This window comes from Phyllostomus hastatus, unplaced genomic scaffold (genome assembly GCF_019186645.2).
Source record: "Phyllostomus hastatus isolate PE091 unplaced genomic scaffold, TTU_PhHast_1.1 phas_scaffold_317, whole genome shotgun sequence".
NCBI lineage: Eukaryota > Metazoa > Chordata > Mammalia > Chiroptera > Phyllostomidae > Phyllostomus > Phyllostomus hastatus.
Genome location: NW_025334023.1, coordinates 26,216,818 through 26,236,515, shown reverse-complemented (window position 1 = coordinate 26,236,515; position 19,698 = coordinate 26,216,818). Strand labels below are relative to the sequence as shown.

General features: G+C 37.1%; 1 protein-coding gene across 2 annotated transcripts in view; it reads right to left on the bottom strand.

The window, feature by feature from the left end:
* MTMR2 (myotubularin related protein 2) overlaps positions 1-19,698 on the bottom strand; it is a 115,270-nt gene that overhangs the window by 29,967 nt on the left and 65,605 nt on the right. For both annotated transcript variants that reach the window (XM_045818176.1, XM_045818175.1), the window contains 4 exons: positions 9,373-9,448; positions 3,101-3,195; positions 2,821-2,931; positions 724-825 (listed from right to left, as the gene is read on the bottom strand). In XM_045818176.1, coding sequence (XP_045674132.1) covers positions 724-825; positions 2,821-2,931; positions 3,101-3,195; positions 9,373-9,418 — 354 coding nt within the window. In that variant the 5' untranslated portion in view covers positions 9,419-9,448. The remainder of the gene's footprint in view (positions 1-723; positions 826-2,820; positions 2,932-3,100; positions 3,196-9,372; positions 9,449-19,698) is intronic.

Sequence of the window (19,698 nt, the reverse complement as noted above, 5' to 3'; positions counted from 1 at the left end):
GGAACAAATAATATTTACCACCATAGCGCTATTGTGGAAGTTAAATTATATGACACAAATGAGAAAGCCTAACACTGCTGACAACACATTGTAGGAATTCCCTTTTAAAGTTACCTGCCCTCTTAAAGTTGCTACAGTGTCAATTCCAACTTAGAAAGATTTCAAACCCCAATAAACCTACATACAGCTTTTCATCATGGATACAACCTGGGTAGAAAGAACATACAATTACAGAGTGTCAGTACATAGGAATGGACCTTCAAAATCATCTAGTCCAGCTTCCTCATCTTATGCCTAAAAAATTTGTTTTTTTTCTTCACACATGAGGGGATCTTGTGTGCTGTTTAGAAATCTGGGTTGTCTCAGAAAATGAATTACAAAGATAAACTGAGGTGTGCTGAGGAAAAGCTTTCTCACAGTTACCACATCACGGTGTGGTGTGATCTTGTAAACTGGAAAGATTCACGTGGAACCTGACTGAACATCCATTTGTAAGACACAGAGCAAATAACAGCTTAACAGGTGATCCCTGCAGTGAGCTGAACGGTATCCCCCAAAACTCATGTCTACCCAGAACCTCAGATTATGCTAAAATCTTAATTATACATCTGGTTAAATAGCAAAGCAGGATTGTAAATGTAGAGATTCTAGAAGCCTAGACAAGCTTCTTTAAATTACATCAATAATTATAATACAGATTTTCAAAAATAAGAAGCATCTTACCAGATTATTAGAGACAGGAAATGCATATTTCATTAGATTCTCAAATATGGATCGTCTCGTTCGCCCCTCAGGTTTATGAGCAAACCGTAAATTTCGAATATCCTAGAAAGATTCAGGATCCAAGTCATCTATCATTGTTTACTTTTTATTTAATGAACAAATAAGGTAACTTGGAACTATCTTGTAAAATGTTAAGATCTGTGACTCTGTGATACAAAAATAAACCAGACATCTCTCCCAAAGGCAAGGAAATCACAAAACCTTACTGAGAGAAATAAAAAGAAACACGAGGCACTCCAATACAAGCAGAGTCAGAGGACAGGAAATTCCCCATTGCTTATGGACTCAAGACAGGTCAACAAAAGAGGGCACTGGAGATTAGAGATACTTTATCTGAAGCTTAATATCATGACTGAGACATACTACTAGTATATGTCCCTTACCTGGGGAAGCCAATTTCTGTCATTAATTTCTCTATTGAAAACCTGATTAATTGTTGTTGTATTTCTTCATGCCCATTAGGCCTGGTAATTGTTTTCCCACTTCAGATCTCTTCCCAGGACTCAATTCCACTGGATCTCCTCTTTGTGAGTCTCCTGCTACTACACTGATCCGAACTCTGCCTAAAGGCCTCCTTCCACTCCATGTCCAAGTTTTTCAACCACCTACTGCCAGATTAGACTCAACAGTTTGGTTGGTATCAGCCAGGCTCTGCAGTCATATCTAAAGACCCAGGTTCCCTTCCATCATTTGTCCTCAAAAACTTTTTCTGTATTTAGTCTGAATGTAGATATTCATGTTCTGGTTTACTGACGTGTTAATAGCACTGAGAAAAAATTTAGGGCTAAGAATAATTTCCAAACCTCATTTTATGTAAATGTTTTAATCTAGGCAGGACTCAAAACAGCTTTATTATACCCTATTCTATAAAATCAAACAGGGACACCCCACTACAATGTACCTATTTTACATGAAAAATGGAACATTTCACTACAAATCTGACCCAAAACTAGGATGCTAGCTCTACCCTCCTTTAAAAGAAACACATGCAGGAACCTAAACTGACACCTTGTTTTTCCTCAGAAATATCTTTAAAGATATTGAAAAGCACTCTGTTAACCACAGAGCTCTCTCTACCTACCACAGCACAAGCCCTACAAATGTCGGGGCTTGTTAATGGTCTTGTTTCATGAAAAAAAAATCATACCTAAAATGATCAAGGTTTCATAGTCAACCTCTTTCATTTTCTCTTTCAGTCTATGCTCTATTTACTTTTACACTACAAAAATGTGATCAGGAGACGATGTGCTGGACCCATGGTTGACAGTTATTACACTTAGAGCCATTCTGAATACAATGGAAAAGCAAAAAGAAATTGTTAACTCAGTCATTAGCTTTAAAAATAGATTCACAAAACTTCCAAGATTAATGTAGGAAGGTAGCTGGAAAGTTAGGCATGATCTGCTTTGGCAGATCAGCAGAAGAAAGGAAAAGGGCAATCTACAAAGAAATGAGATGTGAGCAGGTGTTAATTAGGCCACAGAGAGCAGAAGAGTGGCCTGCAGAAGTGGCACATGGTATTCAATATCTACAACTGGATGTTAAAATTGTAACAATCTGAGTTTCATTCAAATATTGATGCATTTAACGAATGCCAGTTAGATGAAACAACAGGGAGGGTCAGTAATGTCAGGTCTGCCCCATCACTGCTTCAGAAGCAGAAGAGAAAAAGCGGATGATGTTGACTGTATCCTAACCAGTTCTTCTACTACAAAGTGCCATGCCTCAGCTGCGCAAGTCCTTTTGTTTCTGATAGGCAAACTAAAGGTAATAATGTCTATCATGCCTATTTCAGTACTTTTATGAGGCTCAATATGAAATAATGAAAGGGAAAGTACTTTTTATTGAGTCCAAAAGAATTCAAGCCTAGTTCATGATAGATCAGGTTTTTATGACCCCTAAATGTTTTTTTTCCTATGAAAATGATATTTCTAGTGCAAATCCATTTGATTTTTGGAAACCAGTTTCTAAAGTAGGGGCTAATTAATAGAAAGCTTTCCAAACCAAATAAAATTTCATGCATATTATGAAATTTACCTTGCATACAGTCTCTAGTCCATAAGAGTTTTCACCTCGACTAGAAGCACCGCCAATTTTTTCTACTCTACTTATCACACCAAGAGACGCATCTAGAACAAATGGGGGATCCTAAAGGAAGGAAAGAAAAAAATAACCTGAGCAATCAACAGATACTATACAACTATAGGTGAGAAAAACCTTAATTAGTAATGATTTAATTAAAACTTATCCAACATGACTAAAGCTGTATGCAAACAACAGAGATGTACATACATAAATCCCACCCAACAAGTCTTACCCGTTCCATGCTTTTGAAATATAACCTGTAATTTGTCACAGTCAGGGTTCCTCGGACAGCACCAGTGAATGGACATATGTAAGTTACATCTTTGGCTGAAAAGGCAAAGAGTCCACAATTATTTACTATATATTGTACACTATTAAAAATGGCACTCTGATCTTTTCACAAATAAAATTTAATAGAATTCTGATTGCTATACAATTCATGCTAAAAAAATCACAGAACTGTGATTCAAAGTAAACACAGAAGCCAAACCCAAGCTTCCAACCATGCATTAATCTGGGGAAGAAACCTGAAATAATTAGAAAGGACTGAAGAGGCAGATGACACCCCTTACCCTGAGACAGAACAGAAGGAGACCAACATCGCCACTACCCCTGTTGGATAAAACAGATGCGGCTGTTGGAGTTGTGGCTGAGGGGTGGTGGTAAAGGTGGTTAACAACAGGAAACATCTCATGTCAGTCACCAGTCATCCTGTTAGAGTTTCAAGATCACCTCACCAATTTGTTGGTCTTCTGGCTACAGTCTAGTCTATCAACATGCCTCTAAAAGTACAGTATCTGAAACACGTAATAGCAGAAACTTCTGACTTGATTATATTTATGCAGAAATATTATAGGGAAGAAGTGCATTTGAAATGTAATTTCTTAGAAAAATAATAGTGTAATAAGAGGATAGTATATTCCTGACCAAGCAGCTGATGTCCAACTACAGGAAAATAATCACAAGCATTGTTTTATTAAATGATATAGGATAAATCTACACAGCACTAAGCCTTTTATTTAATTTTTTAAAGTTTTTATTTATTTTTAGAAAAAGAGGAAGGGAGGAAGAAAGAGAGGAAGAAAAACATTAACTTGTGAGAGAAACATCAATTGGTTGCCTCTTATACGTGCTCTGACTAGGGAGTGAAGCTGCAACCCAGGCATGTGCCCTTACTGGGAATCGAACCAGAAACCTTTCGACCTTTCACTTTGTGGGATGATGCCCAACCAAGTCACACCAGTCAGGGCAGCATTAGACTTTTAAAAACACACATTAATTAACTCAGATACCACTGCCTCCAAATAATATTTAATATGGTAAAGCTCATAATGCCTGATACAAAGTTTTTTAATATCTTAAAATATTCATAAATCCCTGCAATGTCATTATTGTAGCAAATCAGCAAATAGATATCTTCATTGTTCCAAGGAATTAAGGCACAATTAGGAGCAAAAAATTCCTAAGAACCTTAAAAGAGGCTTCTGGTAAAGCTTAAAATGCATTTAATAAGGTATTGCAACTTCCTGACTTTGCTTTTTAGTTACCACTTTGAAGAAACGATTGCTGTGTAAGGAATTTGAAATGAGAATGATTTTCTAACAAACATTTCTAACCTTCAAAATAGTTCCCTTGGGAATGTTCAAGTATGAGCAACATTTTTAAAATCATCATTTCTAATGAATGTTTCATTTAAAGGGAAGCTTTTAAAATTAAATAAACTCATCATTACAGAAAGATAGACAAACCTGCCTTGCATACATTTTGTCGTCCTTATGAATTTTTACCTCAACTAGGAAAGCTGTGTTTCCTGTTACTAAAATCATTTCTGTATTCCTTCTAGAGCCTGTTTTCTCATTCACACAAGAAAATCAGTCTTACCACTCTATGTTTCAATACAGAACATGTCCCTCTTTGACCAATGTTTTTGTTATACCTTCACTTTCATTTTAAAATCATAAGATAATATACATGAAAGTGACTCCAAAATTAAAAGTATTATACAAGAGTTTCTACCTACACTACTATTGTCATTAGGCTCTGCTTTGTTCTGTCTGCTTTACCCTTACCCCTTGGGCTGGGAGCAGCTTGGTCACTCTGAAGTCAAAGCTTATGCTTAGCAGGGTTTGAGTAGGAGGGAGACTGTGACTAGGAACAGACAAATGACAATAATAACAACCAGAGCAAATGACAATAATAATAATAACCAGCAATGATAGCCTAGCACTTCAGAGTATATAAAGTACCTTCCACCTGAGTACCTCTTTTTATCTTCATAAAAACCCTTAAATATAAGACCTGGAGTTAGCTACAATTTTTAGATGAGAATACTAGGGCTCGGAGAAGTAAAAACAAACTACCTAATGTTTCAGAACCAATAACTGCTAAGATTAAGACTCTTTGGATCTACCATTTAAGTCTTGAATCCATTTTGAATATATTCTTGTATGTAGTGTCAGAAGGTGGTCTAGTTTCACTTTTCTGCATGTATCTGTCCAATTTTCCCAACACCATTTATTGAGTAAACTTAGACCCAAAATCATAAAAATCTTAAGACATAGGCAGCAATAATCTCAGATGTAGCTCATAGCAGCATTTAATCAGTTATATCTCCTCAAGCAAGAGAAACAAAAGAAAAAATAAATAAATGGGACTACATCAAACTAAAAACTTTTTGCACAGCAAAGGGAAACATCAACAAAATAAAAAGACAACCCACAATATGGGAGAACATATTCACTGATACATCTGATAAGGGATTAATTTCCAAAATTCATAAAGAACTTACTAAACTCAACACCAAAAAAAACCCCAAAACAAAACAAAAAAACCCACAATTAAAAAATGGGCAAAGGATCCGAACAGACACTTCTTCAAAGAGGCCATTCAGATGGCCAATAGACTCTATGAAAAGATGCTCAAACTCACTAATTATCAGAGAAATGCAAATTAAAACCACGATGAGATATCAGTTCACACTTGTCAGAATGGCTATCATCAATAAATCAACAAGTGCTGGCAAGAATGTGGAGACAGGGGAACACTTCTGCACTGTTGGTGGGAATGCAGACTGGAACAACCACTGTGGAAAGCAGCATGGAAATACCACAAAAAATTAAAAATGAAACTGCCTTTCGATCCAGTGATCCTACTTCTGGGAATATATCTGAAGGAACCTAAAACACTACTTTGAAAGAACATAAGCAGCAGTATGTTTGTTGCAGCGTTACTAACAATAGCCAAGATATGAAAGCAGCCCAAGTGTCCATCAACAGATGAGTGGATAAAGCAACTATGGGACATTTACACAACGGAATACCACTTGGTTGTAAAAAAGAAGAAAATTTTACCCTTTGCGACAGTATGGATGGACCTGGAAACATTATGCTTAGTGAAATAAGCCAGTCAGATAAAGACAAATACCATATGATTTCACTCATATGTGGCATCTAATGAACAAACTGAACTAACAAGCAAAATATAGATAGACTCACAAACAGAGAGCAGGATGACAGCTAAGGGGGAGGGGGAGGGGGAGGGTAGAAGGTGGAGGGATTGAGGCAAAAGGACTTGTGGACATGGATAACAGTGTGGTGATTGTGGGGTGGGTATAAGGGGACTAAATGGTAATGGGAAAAAATGCAATTAAAAATAAATTTTAAAAAGATTAAGACTTGAATGTAGTTTCTCTGAGTATAAATTCAAATCACCACATTGTGCAAAAAAGCTGCTAAGTAGCATACAGTCTGTAGCCTGTGTCAAAAGATGCAACATTGCATGTGGGGCTACCCCTACTGCTAATGTGCCCGGCCATAGCATCTGAGACTGTTACTTCTCTAAAGCATTGCTGATGTTCCTAATACTACTCTAACTTTTATAGAAAACATCTAAGCCACAGATTTACATTAGACCAACTAAAAATCAAACATCTTTCCTACATAAATTAATATATTCAGTGTTACTCTAGCCTTGTACTTTAATGTATTAAATTTAATTTTTCACAATAAGTCTATATAGATGATTCTGAATCAGAATACTTAATATATTATATATTCCTCTGAATTTGCAGTACTAATACTGCCTATTGATACCATAAGAGCTCAGAGTTACTAATCCTCTCAAATTTTCACTGAGTTCACAGAGGAAGAATCCATAATAATTTCTATGAGGCAGACCATAATAGCCTTAACAATTCATATCTATAAGGATATAAAATAGATAAAATAAATGAAATAGTTGAGAACATAGTCTGTGCAGGCAAAGAGTCACAAAAGCATACTCTAGTACAGAGAAGAGAAAATCCATTCAGCTATAGACAAGGCTCAAGGAACACAGGCATGTGAGCTGTGCTCCAACAGCTGGTACCCTTTAGATGGGTAGAGATGGCAAGGCAGCACTCGATGCAGAGAAAGAACCTAATCCAATACACAGAAGTGGGAGTAAAGTAGTTGTTTGGATAGAGGTAAATATATTGTCTGGTTCTCTATAATTTATATTGTATCACACTGTCTCACTCCTCAGTTTCCCTCCCAGTTCCTTTTCTGTCATACAATTATAAAATGTTTACCAAAGCTATGTTCTTGGCCTTCTCACTCCATACGCTCTCTGGGTTATTTTCTTCCTCTCATTTTTCAACTAATATCCATTTTCTGATGGTTTCAAAATATGGGCTTCCAACCCTGGTCTGTCTCCTAAGCTCCTAAGACATCTCTCCTAGATATCTGCATTTGAAGTTTCCTATAGGTACCTGAAATTAAATTTACATAAATATGATACCAAGGGCTCATAAACATTGAGAAGAAAAGATTAATTCAAGAAATTCTTAAAGACTGACTCCTCTGGATCTGATAACCGATTAGATGTCAGAGTTTATAAAAAAGCAGTCTTCATATGATTAGCAGATTTCTGCCTTGAGTGAATGGACAGTTGTCTTTAATATTAACCCAGGGAGAGAATAAAAAAAGGAGTAAATTTAGGGATAATTTAGATGTTGGTTATGAGGGCTATTTATAAAATATCCAAGGGTATGTGTCTAAGATGTGGGCATTTTTTTTTATATGCATTAGAAACTGATATTAGTAACAACAAATTCTGGAGTCATCAGTAAATATACGGTAAATAAAGCTACTAATTTAGATATGGTCAACTAAAAAGAACATACAGGAGGGAAAAGGGAAATGGGTCAAGGATGAAGTCTCAAAGGGAGTCATGCTATTTAAAAAGAGGAGCCAACAGAAGAGACTGAGTGGTAAATTGAAATTCTTTCATAAGGCCATTTATCAAAGTGGCAAAAGAATGTGCTTTAGGTTCAGATGAGGGAAAAAATTTGTCACAAATGTTAGCTATAACTTATCTACCTAGGTAATCATCCTATGCTTTAGTTTCTTCATCTACTAAATGGGGTTAATATCTTCTCAGATGACTACTGTGAGGATGATTAAATTAGACAGTAAGCACACAATAATAACTATTGTTATTATATAATATCCAAATACCGATAATATGTACTGCCTAACTCAGTAAGCAGTTCATCAGAATAAGAGCTTAGGGTGTACATGAGGCTGAGTAGGGGGAAAAAGGGGACTGTGGGGATATTCAGTCAGGAGCGAAGAGTCAGAAGAGACAAATAACACAAAGTGTAAACGAACTAAATGTAATGTACACAACAATAGCCTATTTGGGTGCAGTTTCTCCCTTTGGTTTGCTTAGTTTTGCACAAGGAAATGACATCTGACCAGGGAAAAATAAGCATTTACTAAGTCCTTTTAAAATTTTAATTGATAATAAAATAAAAGGTGGTTTTACTTTGGCTAAGAAACCATGTATTTACTTTATTCTATTCTATTACTTTATATTCTCCTATTCTGTTATTGTATATTATATTATAAAAGCTATAGGTATTTAAAAGTAAAAGCATGAAGACAAAAATATAGCTCAAATGTTTGTATCTAGTTTCCAGACTATATAAGCTGATGCTTGGTTTTGTGGGCTGGAAGAAGAAAGGCATCCACATGCCAATGGCTTGCTTTGCAATGGAGATGAAATATTTTCATCCAAAAATTGACATCAGTTTATTCAGAGTAGGAAAAAATAAGGAAAAGAGAGAGAATGTGTTTTTAAGAAAAATTACATGTACAAAGTAACAATTCAATGTTTTCACCTAGGCAACCCAGTATCTTACTGTGGTAATTCAAAATAATGAAGTTTGCTTTCACAGAATTCAGAAACGGTTAAAAAATAAAGCTACCTACTTTCAACAAAAGTAAAGCAAACCAGAAATAACAGAATATTTGATTTGTATGTTCCCCTGCAGTCCAAATACAAACAAAACCAACAAGTCTAGACCTAGGCTTAAGAACACACTAACTGCTGGGAAGGCCGGCAGAACAAGCACTGCCAGACAGGAGGGGCCTCGGACAGCCTGTTCTCTGTCTATCGAGAGGGCTGAACAGTCTGCACAGTCAGAAAGGAGAAGGAAATTCAACAAAAAATACCATTACAGACCCATGTCTTTAATATTTTCTCCTGGAAGCAAGGGCGGTTCTTCCATTTCTGCTAATTTGTTAGACTCTCTCAGGACCTAGATTGGAAAATGGAGAGGGGCAAGAAAAGAAATATTTTTTTACTCAAAGGTTAATTTTTCACTCAAATTTCAACTGAATATGCTTCCTCTTACATAAAGTTATTATATTACAACACTGTATCAAATTATAAAAACTGCAATCTTGACATATATAACAATGTGAAGTTGCTATTTTTCTACAAAGCATTTACCAAGTGCTTACTTAGTAAAAGATACTATATATAAACACTTTACACATTTTCTCATTGAATTCTATAACAGCCTTATAAGGGTAGGTGTTATTATCCTCAATCCTAGAAGAGGACAAAAAGGGTAGAAGTGACCATTTGTTCAAGGTCACATAGCTAAAACGTGTCAGAATCTAGATTTGAATTATAGTTTTTAGTGGACTACAAAGCCCATTTTCTTTCCAGTAAGCCATGCCTAAAGGCCTTACTTAGTGCATTTAAACACAAAGTAAATCAAGTTCTTACGTAGATTTAACTTTTATAGAATTTGGAAATGATGTTAATAAAGAATCTTGTTGAAAAAGAGATATTTAAATTAATTAAAATCATGATCAACAATGTTACTGAGTAGTTACCTTATGAAAGATGCTACACTGGATTGCAAGAATGTAAAGATATGGAAACACAGTTTTCTAATGCAGTTACAACTCAGAGAAGACACACACATACACAAACACACACAAAGTGGGTCACATGTCAAATACATCCCTTAGCTCCTACAAGCCTCCCCACTCCATCCCTTTCACTCCCAAATAATAAACTTCATTATTAACAATTCTTTACTTCCCATTAATTCCTAAACATTCTGGAATCTGGCCTAATCCCGTGCAGGAGTTGCTTTCTCCCCAATAAATTCCTCATCATTAAAGATAATGGACATTTTAGTCTTTATTTTTATCTGTTTGTTACTTTTGACACTATCTGCACACAAGCTTGGCTAAACATCTCTGGCCATTCTTTTTCAATGACCTTTACATTATCTTTCCTTAACCCTCCCTATCCCTCAGAGGTTTGTCCATTTTTCATTTAGTCACTTCCTGTTGATTTCATACTTCATCTATGACTTCAACTACTTTCAATCTACATTGACAGTGGAGATTTTTCTCGGACTCTACTTCCATGCCTCCAGGTGACTAATGTTCCTCCCCATCTAAATGTCCCACAGATACCTTGAACTCAGCAGCTCTCAAATTGACCTGTCTTCCATACATAGCAAGTAGCACTACCATCCATTTCGTTGTCTAAACCAGTTCTGGGGGAGGGCCAAGCAGTAGTCTCTGTGAGCAGATGCAAGCCTCCTATTTCAACCTTGATTTGTTTCATCAGACTGAAAACCAAGAGCACTAAAATAAATGACTCTCAAACACTTTTTTAATCCTCACAGGATATGTTTATTGATCTTAGAGAGAGGAAGGGAGAGGTGAGAGGAGAGAGAGGGAAGCAGTAGGGAGAGAGGAGGAAAGAGAAACATCAATCAGTTGCCTCCCATATATAGCAGAAACAGAGGGACTGAACCACAACCTAGGTATGTGCCCTGACCAGGGATCAAACCCACAATCTTTTGGTGTACAGGATGATGCTCCAACCAACTGAGCCACAGGTCAGAGCAGCAAACATTTTTTAAAAGCTTTTGACTTTCATTTTCTTCAACCCAAAAGTAGACTTGAGAGTTCTCAATAGAAGGTATAAAAGGAAGAAAACACAAGGTACTGAATATTAACTGCCTTAAAAGACCTTCTGCAGGTTCTCACACTGGGTTAGATGTCTCCTATGCATGAGCTCCAATGTGGCACTTACCACCTACTTTAGCTGCCTGTCTGACTTCTTCCCAACCAGACTCCTAGAGAAGAGGTACCCCATCTTGTCCACTTTTGAATACTCAATGAAAATTGAATATTCAAACAGGAGCCGTATGTGCTATTTTTAATGGTCTAGAAGCCACATTTTAAAAGGTAAACACAGGTAAAATTGATTTTAACATATTTTATTTAATCCAGTAAGTCAAAACCATTGTCATAAAAGTGTAATAAATATTTTAGAAGTATTAATGAAGATTTCTGGCCAAGAGGGAGGTGTAGATAGATAGGTTTCACTTCCTCACACAGCCAAAAGAAAGACAACAACCAATTTAAAAACAAAAACAACCAGAACTGCCAGAAAATTTAACTGTATGGAAGTCCAACAACCAAGAGTTAAAGAGGAAACATTCATCCAGATTGGTAGGAGGGGCGGAGATGGGCAGCCGAGGTGGAGAAGACTCATGGCGAGGTGGCAGCAGGTGGACCAGGCAGTCCCACATTCGTGTGTGGATAAACAGGGAAGTACAACTGGGGAGCGAGACAGACCATGCAACACAGGGCTTCAGTGCAGGGAAATAAAGCCTCAAAACCTTTGGCTATAAGAAGCTGTGAGGGTTGTGGTGGCAAAAGAAACTTCCAGTCTCGCACAGGGGAGAGTCTGTTGGAGGGGCCCATGGGGTCCTAGAATGTATACAAACCCACACACCCAAAATCAGCACCTGAAAGGTGCAATTCGCTTGTGGGTAGCGGGGGAAGTGACTGACAATAGGCTGAGAGCTGAGCAAGTGGCATAGTTCCCTCTCTGATGCCTCCCCAACAACAGTGACACAAGACAGGGAAGTGGGATGGCCTACCCTGGCGAATACCCAATGTTACACCATTACAATGTAACAGGTGTATTGAAACAAAGAAATATGACCCAAGTAAAAAAACAGATAAAAATTCCAAAAATAGAACTATTCGATGAAGAGATAGCCAACCTATCAGATGCAGAGTTCAAAACACTGGTAATCAGAATGCTCACAGAAATGGTTGAGGATGGTTGCAAAATAAAGGAAAAAGTGAAGGCTATGAAAAGTGAAATAAAGGAAAATGTACAGGGAACCAACAGTAACGGGAAGGAAACCAGGACTCAAATCAATGATTTGGAAAGAAGGAAGAATAAACATTCAACTAGAACAAAATGAATAAGAATTCAAAAAAATGAGGAGAGGCTTAGAAACTCTTGGACAACTTTAAACGTTTCAACTACTGAATCACAGGGGTACCAGAAGGAGAAGAAGAGGAGCAGGAAACTGAAAACTTATTTGAAAAAACAATGAAGGAGAACTTCCCCAGTCTGATGAAAGAAATAGACTTCCAAGAAGCTCAGAGAGTCCCAAAGGAGTTGGACCCAAGGAAGCATATACCAAGACACATCATAATGACATTACCCAAGATTAAAGATAAGAAGAGAATCTTAAAAGCAAGGAGAGAAAAGAACACAGTTACTTACAAAGGAGTACCAATAAGTCTATCAGCTGACTTCTCAAAAGAAACCTTACAGGCAAGAAGGGGCTGAAAAGAAGTATTTAAAACCACGAAAAGCAAGGACCTACATCCCAGATTGCTCTATCCAGCAAAACTATCATTTAGAATGGAAGGGCAGATAAAATGCTTCTCAGATAATGTCAAGTTAAAGGAGTTCATCATCACCAAGCCCTTATTACATGAAATGTTAAAGGGACTTATCTAAGAAAAAGATGATCAAAACTATGAACAGTAAAATGACAACAAAATCACAATTATCAACAACTGAACCTTAAAAACAAAAACAAACTAAGCAAACCAGTAGAACAGGAATAAAATCACAGAAATGGAGATCACATGGAGGATCTTCAGTGGGGAGGAGGAAAATGAGGGGAAAGGGTACAGGGAATAAGGAACATAAATAGTAGGTACAAAATAGACTGGGGAGGTTAAGAATAGTATGGGAGATGGAGAAGCCCAAGAACTTATATGTATGACCTATGGACATGAACTAAGGTGGGGGAATGCTGGAGCAGGGGGATTGCAGGGTAGAGGTGGATAAGAGGCAGAAAAAAATGGGACAACTGTAATAGCATAATCAATAAAATACACTTAAAAATAAAAAATAGAAATTTTTGGTGCACAGCAAAGCCTTAAGTTGTTATATCTTCATAACCCTACTATAGTCAAAAGAACAAAAAGAAGAGGAAAAGAAAAGAAAAAAGAAAGAAAAAGATTTACTGTCGTCACATTAACTTGTGAGTCTTAATTTCATCGTTTATATCATGATAATATTAAAATCTATATAGGTTTGTAAGTATGAAATGAGATAGCTGCAACATACAGGGATCTGCAAAATGCTATTAAATGTAAGAAATACCCACTAATCACTCATTAATAACTGAAGCAGCAACAGAAGTTTTTCACTATCTCTTCACACAATGGTCTATTCACACGGTGGTTTGTGTTTCTGTTGTAAAGTAAATAGGAATTAATGATACCTTACAAATGTCTGACCCTGTAAAACCCCTTGCATTAATCTCATAACAATAAACATAATGTCTCCATAATGTCCTAAATAAAATACCAGATATACTAAATAAAATACACAGGCATTAATATTTGAGAGCATGTCATAAAAAGAACCATAAACCTAACTCTTGAACTACTGACTTCTAGCTTTAGCTACAGAATAGACAGCATCCTATTCTAAAGAAAGCAAGATCAGGAATGATGTCAGTGTCATGGCAGCGTAAGATAGCCCTCATTTTTGTTGCCCTTTAACTTCTAAAATTTGGCATCTATCTATGAGCAAAAGGGCCTCCATGGGAGCTATGAAATCCAGCACCATATGCCAAGGGACCCAGGAGGAGTCTCACCCACTAGTGCATTAGGTAGTAGACAGATAGACCCTGGGAAGGGCTGTGGAACCAGCAGGAGTCTGTGAACTGACTCCAACCTCTCTTGGCCACAGCACCTGGAAAACACTGACTTGGGTATACACTTACAGATGAGAAAGCATTCATAGAAATCCAGGTTTCTACAGAAGTTCCAGCACTCTGCTGGAGCAAAAAATATATATGTTTGGATGCATCAGAGTGGATAAGAGGAAGTTTGCCAGCATCACCTTTACCCATAAGGCAGCACATGTTAGAGAAAGAGGAAGTTGGGGATCCCTCCTATGAAGGAAAGGGGAGAGCAGTGAGTGAGCACTCAATTCCACCGGCTGTGGCGCTGCTACTAAAGAAACCCTACTCTTGCCCACAGCACCCAGAGTATTAAAGCAAGAGCTCCATTAGGTAGGAAGAGCTTCCTTGAGGTAGGAAGGAGTTCAGGAAAGAGGCAGGTAAGAATATCAGAAGACATTAAAGGAAGGTAGTTCTTTGGGTTCTAGACTCTAGCAGAAAGCCCAATCATAAGATGCTGGAAAAATCTCACCCCAGGATCCCTTTACCTGACCCACGGGAGCCCCCAAATCCTCAAGTACCAAAACCCCTCTCTGCAGTCAGCTCATTGTCCATTTGCAGAGGGCAGCAGCAAGAGCAAGCTCAGGTAGACAGGGAATGTTTTCAGAAAAGCCAGGGTTGGTGGCCAAGGGAGAAATAATCATGAGCTGTACTGCCACCTTTGGAACAATGAAAAAGAGGTCCCAATAGCTAGCCTGGTTCACTGTAAGATCAACAGAAGACACACAGCTTAAGAATCCTGCCACAAAAAGAAGCAAGAAGTGTGGAACAGGTGTATTCATACAAGGACAGAGGAAGCCCCAGAATATAAGCCAAGCCAACAAAAAGAATCTCTCACATAAAGGCAGCTAGTAGAGGTTGGCAGAGGTGGCTGTTACTTCAAATGCCAAAACAGCAATACAAACCTACAACTAACATAAAGAATCAAGGGAGCATGACATCATCAAAAGATCACAATACTCCACCAATAACTGAACCCAAAGACAGAGACCTGTGATTTAACTAATAAAGAATTTTAAAAAGCTGTTTTGAGGGAACTCAATGAGCTAGAAAAAAATAAAGACAATTCAACACGATCAAGAAAACAATAAATGAACAAAATGAGAAATAAACAGATAAATATTAAAAATACCGAATCTGGAGCTGAAGAATTCACTGAATGAAATAAAGAATGCAAGACAAGAGTGCTAACAGCAGAAGAGAATGAGCAAAGACAGAATCAGCAAATTAAAGAATAGGAACTTTGAAGTAACCCAGTGGAGGAGAACAAAGAAAAAAGAATCAAAAAAGGTGAAGCAAACCTACATGATTTGTAAGACACCATCAAAAGAACCAACATCACAATCACTGAAGTTCCAGAAGAAGAAGAAAAGGGAAAGGGGGCATAAAGCTTATTAGGAATTCCAGACCTGGGGGGAGAGAGTTGGACATCTGAGTACATGAAGCTCATAGATCCTCTCATTATTTCAATGCAAAACAATCCTCTTTAAGACACATTATAGCCCTGGCTGGCGTAGCTCAGTGGATTGAGCACGAGCTGTGAACCAAAGTATTGCAAGTTTGATTCCCAGTCAGGGTACATGCCTGGGTTGCAGGCCATGGCCCCCAGCAACTGCACATTGATGTTTCTCTCTCTCTCTCTTTCTCCCTTCCTTCCCTCTCTAAAAATAAATGAATAAAATCTTTAAAAAAATTTTAAAAGACACATTATAATGAAACTGTTAAAAATCAAAGATAAGAAGAGAATCCTAAAAGTAGTAAAAAAAACCCCAAAACAAAAACAAAACACTTTAACCTATAAAGGAACCCCCATTAGGCTGTCAGCAGATTTCTCAGCAGAAACCTTACAGGCTGGGAGAAAATTAATTGATATATTCAAAATGATGAAAGGTGAAAATTGCCAGCCAAGACTACTCTATCTGGCAAAGGAACCATTCAGAAATGAAGAAATACCCTGGCTGGTGTAGCTCAGTGGATTGAGCTCGGGCTGGGAACCAAAGTGTCCCAGGTTCGATTCCCAGCCAGGGTACATGTCTGGGTTGCAGGCTATAACCCCCAGCAACCGCACATTGATGTTTCTCTCTCTCTCTATCTCCCTCCCTTCCCTCTCTAAAAATAAATAAATAAAATTAAAAAAAAAAAAAGAAATGAAGAAATACTTTTCCAGACAAACAAAAGCTAAGAGAGTTCATCACCACTATGTCTGCCTTATAAAAAATGCTGAAATGAATTCTTCAAGTTGAAATGAAAATATCCTAATAGTTACACAAAAATGTACAAACCACTGGTAAAGGTAAATATACAGTTAGATTCCGAAAAGTCTAATTCTGCAATGGGATGCTGTGTTAAACAACTGACTATGTTAGAAGCATTAAAGAGAAGAGTATTAAAAATAATTACAGTCAGTATAACTTCTTTACACAATATACAATATAAAATGAGGTAAGCTGTAGCATTAACAACATAAAATGTTCAACACAATCCCTATAAAAATTCCAATGGCATTTTCCACAGAAATAAAAAAAAAATCCTAAAATTTGTATGGAACCACAAAAGATTCCAAGTAGAGAAAGCAATCTTGAAGGGGAAAAAAGCTGGAGGGATCATAGGTCCTAGTTTTAAACTATACTGCAAAGCTACAGTCATCAAACCAGTATGGTATTATCATATAAACAGAGGCATAAATCTATGGAACAGAAAAAAGAGCACAGAAATAAACCTATGTGTATAAGATCAATTAGCTCACAACACATTGCCAAGAATATACAGTGAGGAAAGAAAAGTCTTTTCAATATAATGGTGCTGGGAAAACTGGACAGCCAAATGCAAAAGAGTAAAATTGGATCCCTGTCTTGCACTACATACAAATACCAACTCAAAATGGATTAAAGACTTAAACATAAAACTTTAAACCATAAAACTAGAAGGAACCATAGCAGGTAAGCCCCTTGACATCAGTCTTGGCAATGATTTTTTGGATTTGACACCAAAAGGAAAGGCAACAAAAGCAAAAACAAGTGGGACTGTACCAAACTACAAAGCTTCTGTAGGGCAAAGAAGACTATCAACAAAATGAAACAGCAACTTACTGATTTGAAGAAAACATTTACAAAGCATGTATCTGATAAGAGGTTAATATCCAGAATACATAGAAAACTCATACAACTCAACAGTGTGTTTGGAAATTTTTATAATGTCATACTGGGGAGGGAGTTAAGACTTTTAAACTTGACCAGTCATGTGAAGGAAAATCACTGCAGGCTTCTGGCAGAGGTAATGGCATGGTCAAGGAAGTGCACAAAACTGGATATAAGGAAGATGAAATGATAATAATTTAGAAAAGAAATATCAAAATCCTGGACTAGTCTGGTATTAAAAATAAAGTAGTAGTAGAAAAAAATAGGAATACTTGATACTTGTTAGAAGAAGTGGTTAAATTTGACCATAGGCTTAAAAACAAATACAACAAATTGTTTGAGCAACACTTGATGATTTTTATTTGGGAGGAATTGCATCTAAGATATGGAAGAAAAAATATGGATTAACAAAAAAGGAGATAAGGTTGAAACAAGAGGACAGCTCAAACATACCAGGAATCTACCTTTCTACAATAGAAACTAGGGAGCTAAGGCAGCAAAACCACACTGATTCATTAGGCTTTTCTGCATTCACAGGGAACTATTTTTAGTGGGAAAAAAGTTATATAACCCTCCCATATGAGAGGAGGAGAGAAATTCCCATCAGGAGAAATCCCCCAAAAGACATAAAACACTTTTCTCTTGCTGGGCCAAAATAATGTTACTAAATGGCTATCCAATCTGTTTCCTATCGGATTCCTTAGACCACTGCCTGCTTCAGGAGCTCTGGTTATATCAACAGATTAGATCATATACATCTGCTCTTCGATTGAATTTAATACAATATTTAATCATTTGCTTATGATCAAGAAAAGTCTATAGAGAACATTAAAATCTTACTGGTGAAAAAAAACACGCAGATGGAAATTTGTAAGTTTTTTTAACTCTTAAAACCTAATCAATTCAGTTATGCTCTCCCCCAAACGTGTTTTTCCCTGTTGTCTTCCATGTGCTCTCTATCAAACTCGAACTTTCCATGTGACTTTACCCTACCTCCCTCCCTTCTCTCCCTCTCTCTGATCAGGAAATTACTAAAAAGGAAATTCAGAAACCTTATCTAAAATGACAATCTGGAAGTTGGCAAGTTTATGGGTCAGTTTTCACACAGAATGTCAGATGACAGAAAAACAGGAAAGAATTTTTCTGAAATCTGAAAAACACTAAATTAAAATCATCTGAAAGGAAAAAATGAGTCTGTAGAAGTTACAAACTATCCTCCAGTTTCTTTGTATGTACTAAAATGGCAAAGGAAAAAATAATTCACTTATTCTTCACTGAATAATTCTACTAAACAAAATTCTTTACATCAACTTTACTTTAGTCTATTTTTTAGTACAACTTGGCTATGTTGACATAAGAACATCCAAACCCATAAAGAAGCTTTATGAGTTTGAGCCAAACGACATACGCCAGGGAGCAAGATCTCAATCGCTCCAGAGAGTAATAGTTTTGCAGTTCTTTAATGCATTTGAAATGAAAGAGGGGAAAAAAAGGAAGATTACAGAAGGTGAGAGAAAGCAAGGCAGAAAATTACAGGATAGTTAAAATTGGTGCTCTCATGCTTTAGAAGGAGGGGGTCTGAAAGAGGGCATTTCAAAGGTATGTTAATTTAGATGCACAGAAACAATGAACAGGGTTTAAGGCACAGATAAGCCTTCTACTAAAGAAGTTATATGCCTAGGTCATGAGTACTCAAATGATTGGCCCAGTTAGGAATTTATGATCAGATCACTTATGAAGTTATTTTCCATAGAACCCCTTTTCTTCCATTAATTGACAACCAACAAAGTAGGCAAATGAACCATACAAATAAAAATCTGGCCCTGGCTGATGTGGCTCAGTGGATTGAATGCCAGCCTGAAACCAAAGGGTCACCAGTTAGATTCCCAGTCAGGGCACACGCCTGGGTTGTGGGCCAGGTCCCCTGTAGGGGGTGTGTGAAAGGCAACCACACATTGATGTTTCTCTCCCTCTCTTTCTCTCTCTCTCTCCCTCTTTAAAAATAAATAAATGAAATCTTTTAAAAAATCTGAACAGGGTAGAGCCAAAGACTGGCATCTGGGATGGATCTTATTGGTTATATATTTGAAAGTAGTACATCCAAATCTGAACCCAAAGAAATCCTTTTGTTTCATAACACTGCCAAGAACAGTTTGTTTTTCACCTGAAACCACAATCAGCAACAGCTGGATAACATTACATCACCACCACCAACTACAAAAAGGGTACCTGAAGAGGTACAGGCTGAAAAGCATCACTTGTGCTATGGGTTGAACTGTGCCCTCCAACAGATAAAGACAGGTTGAAGTCCTAGCTTACAGGACCTCA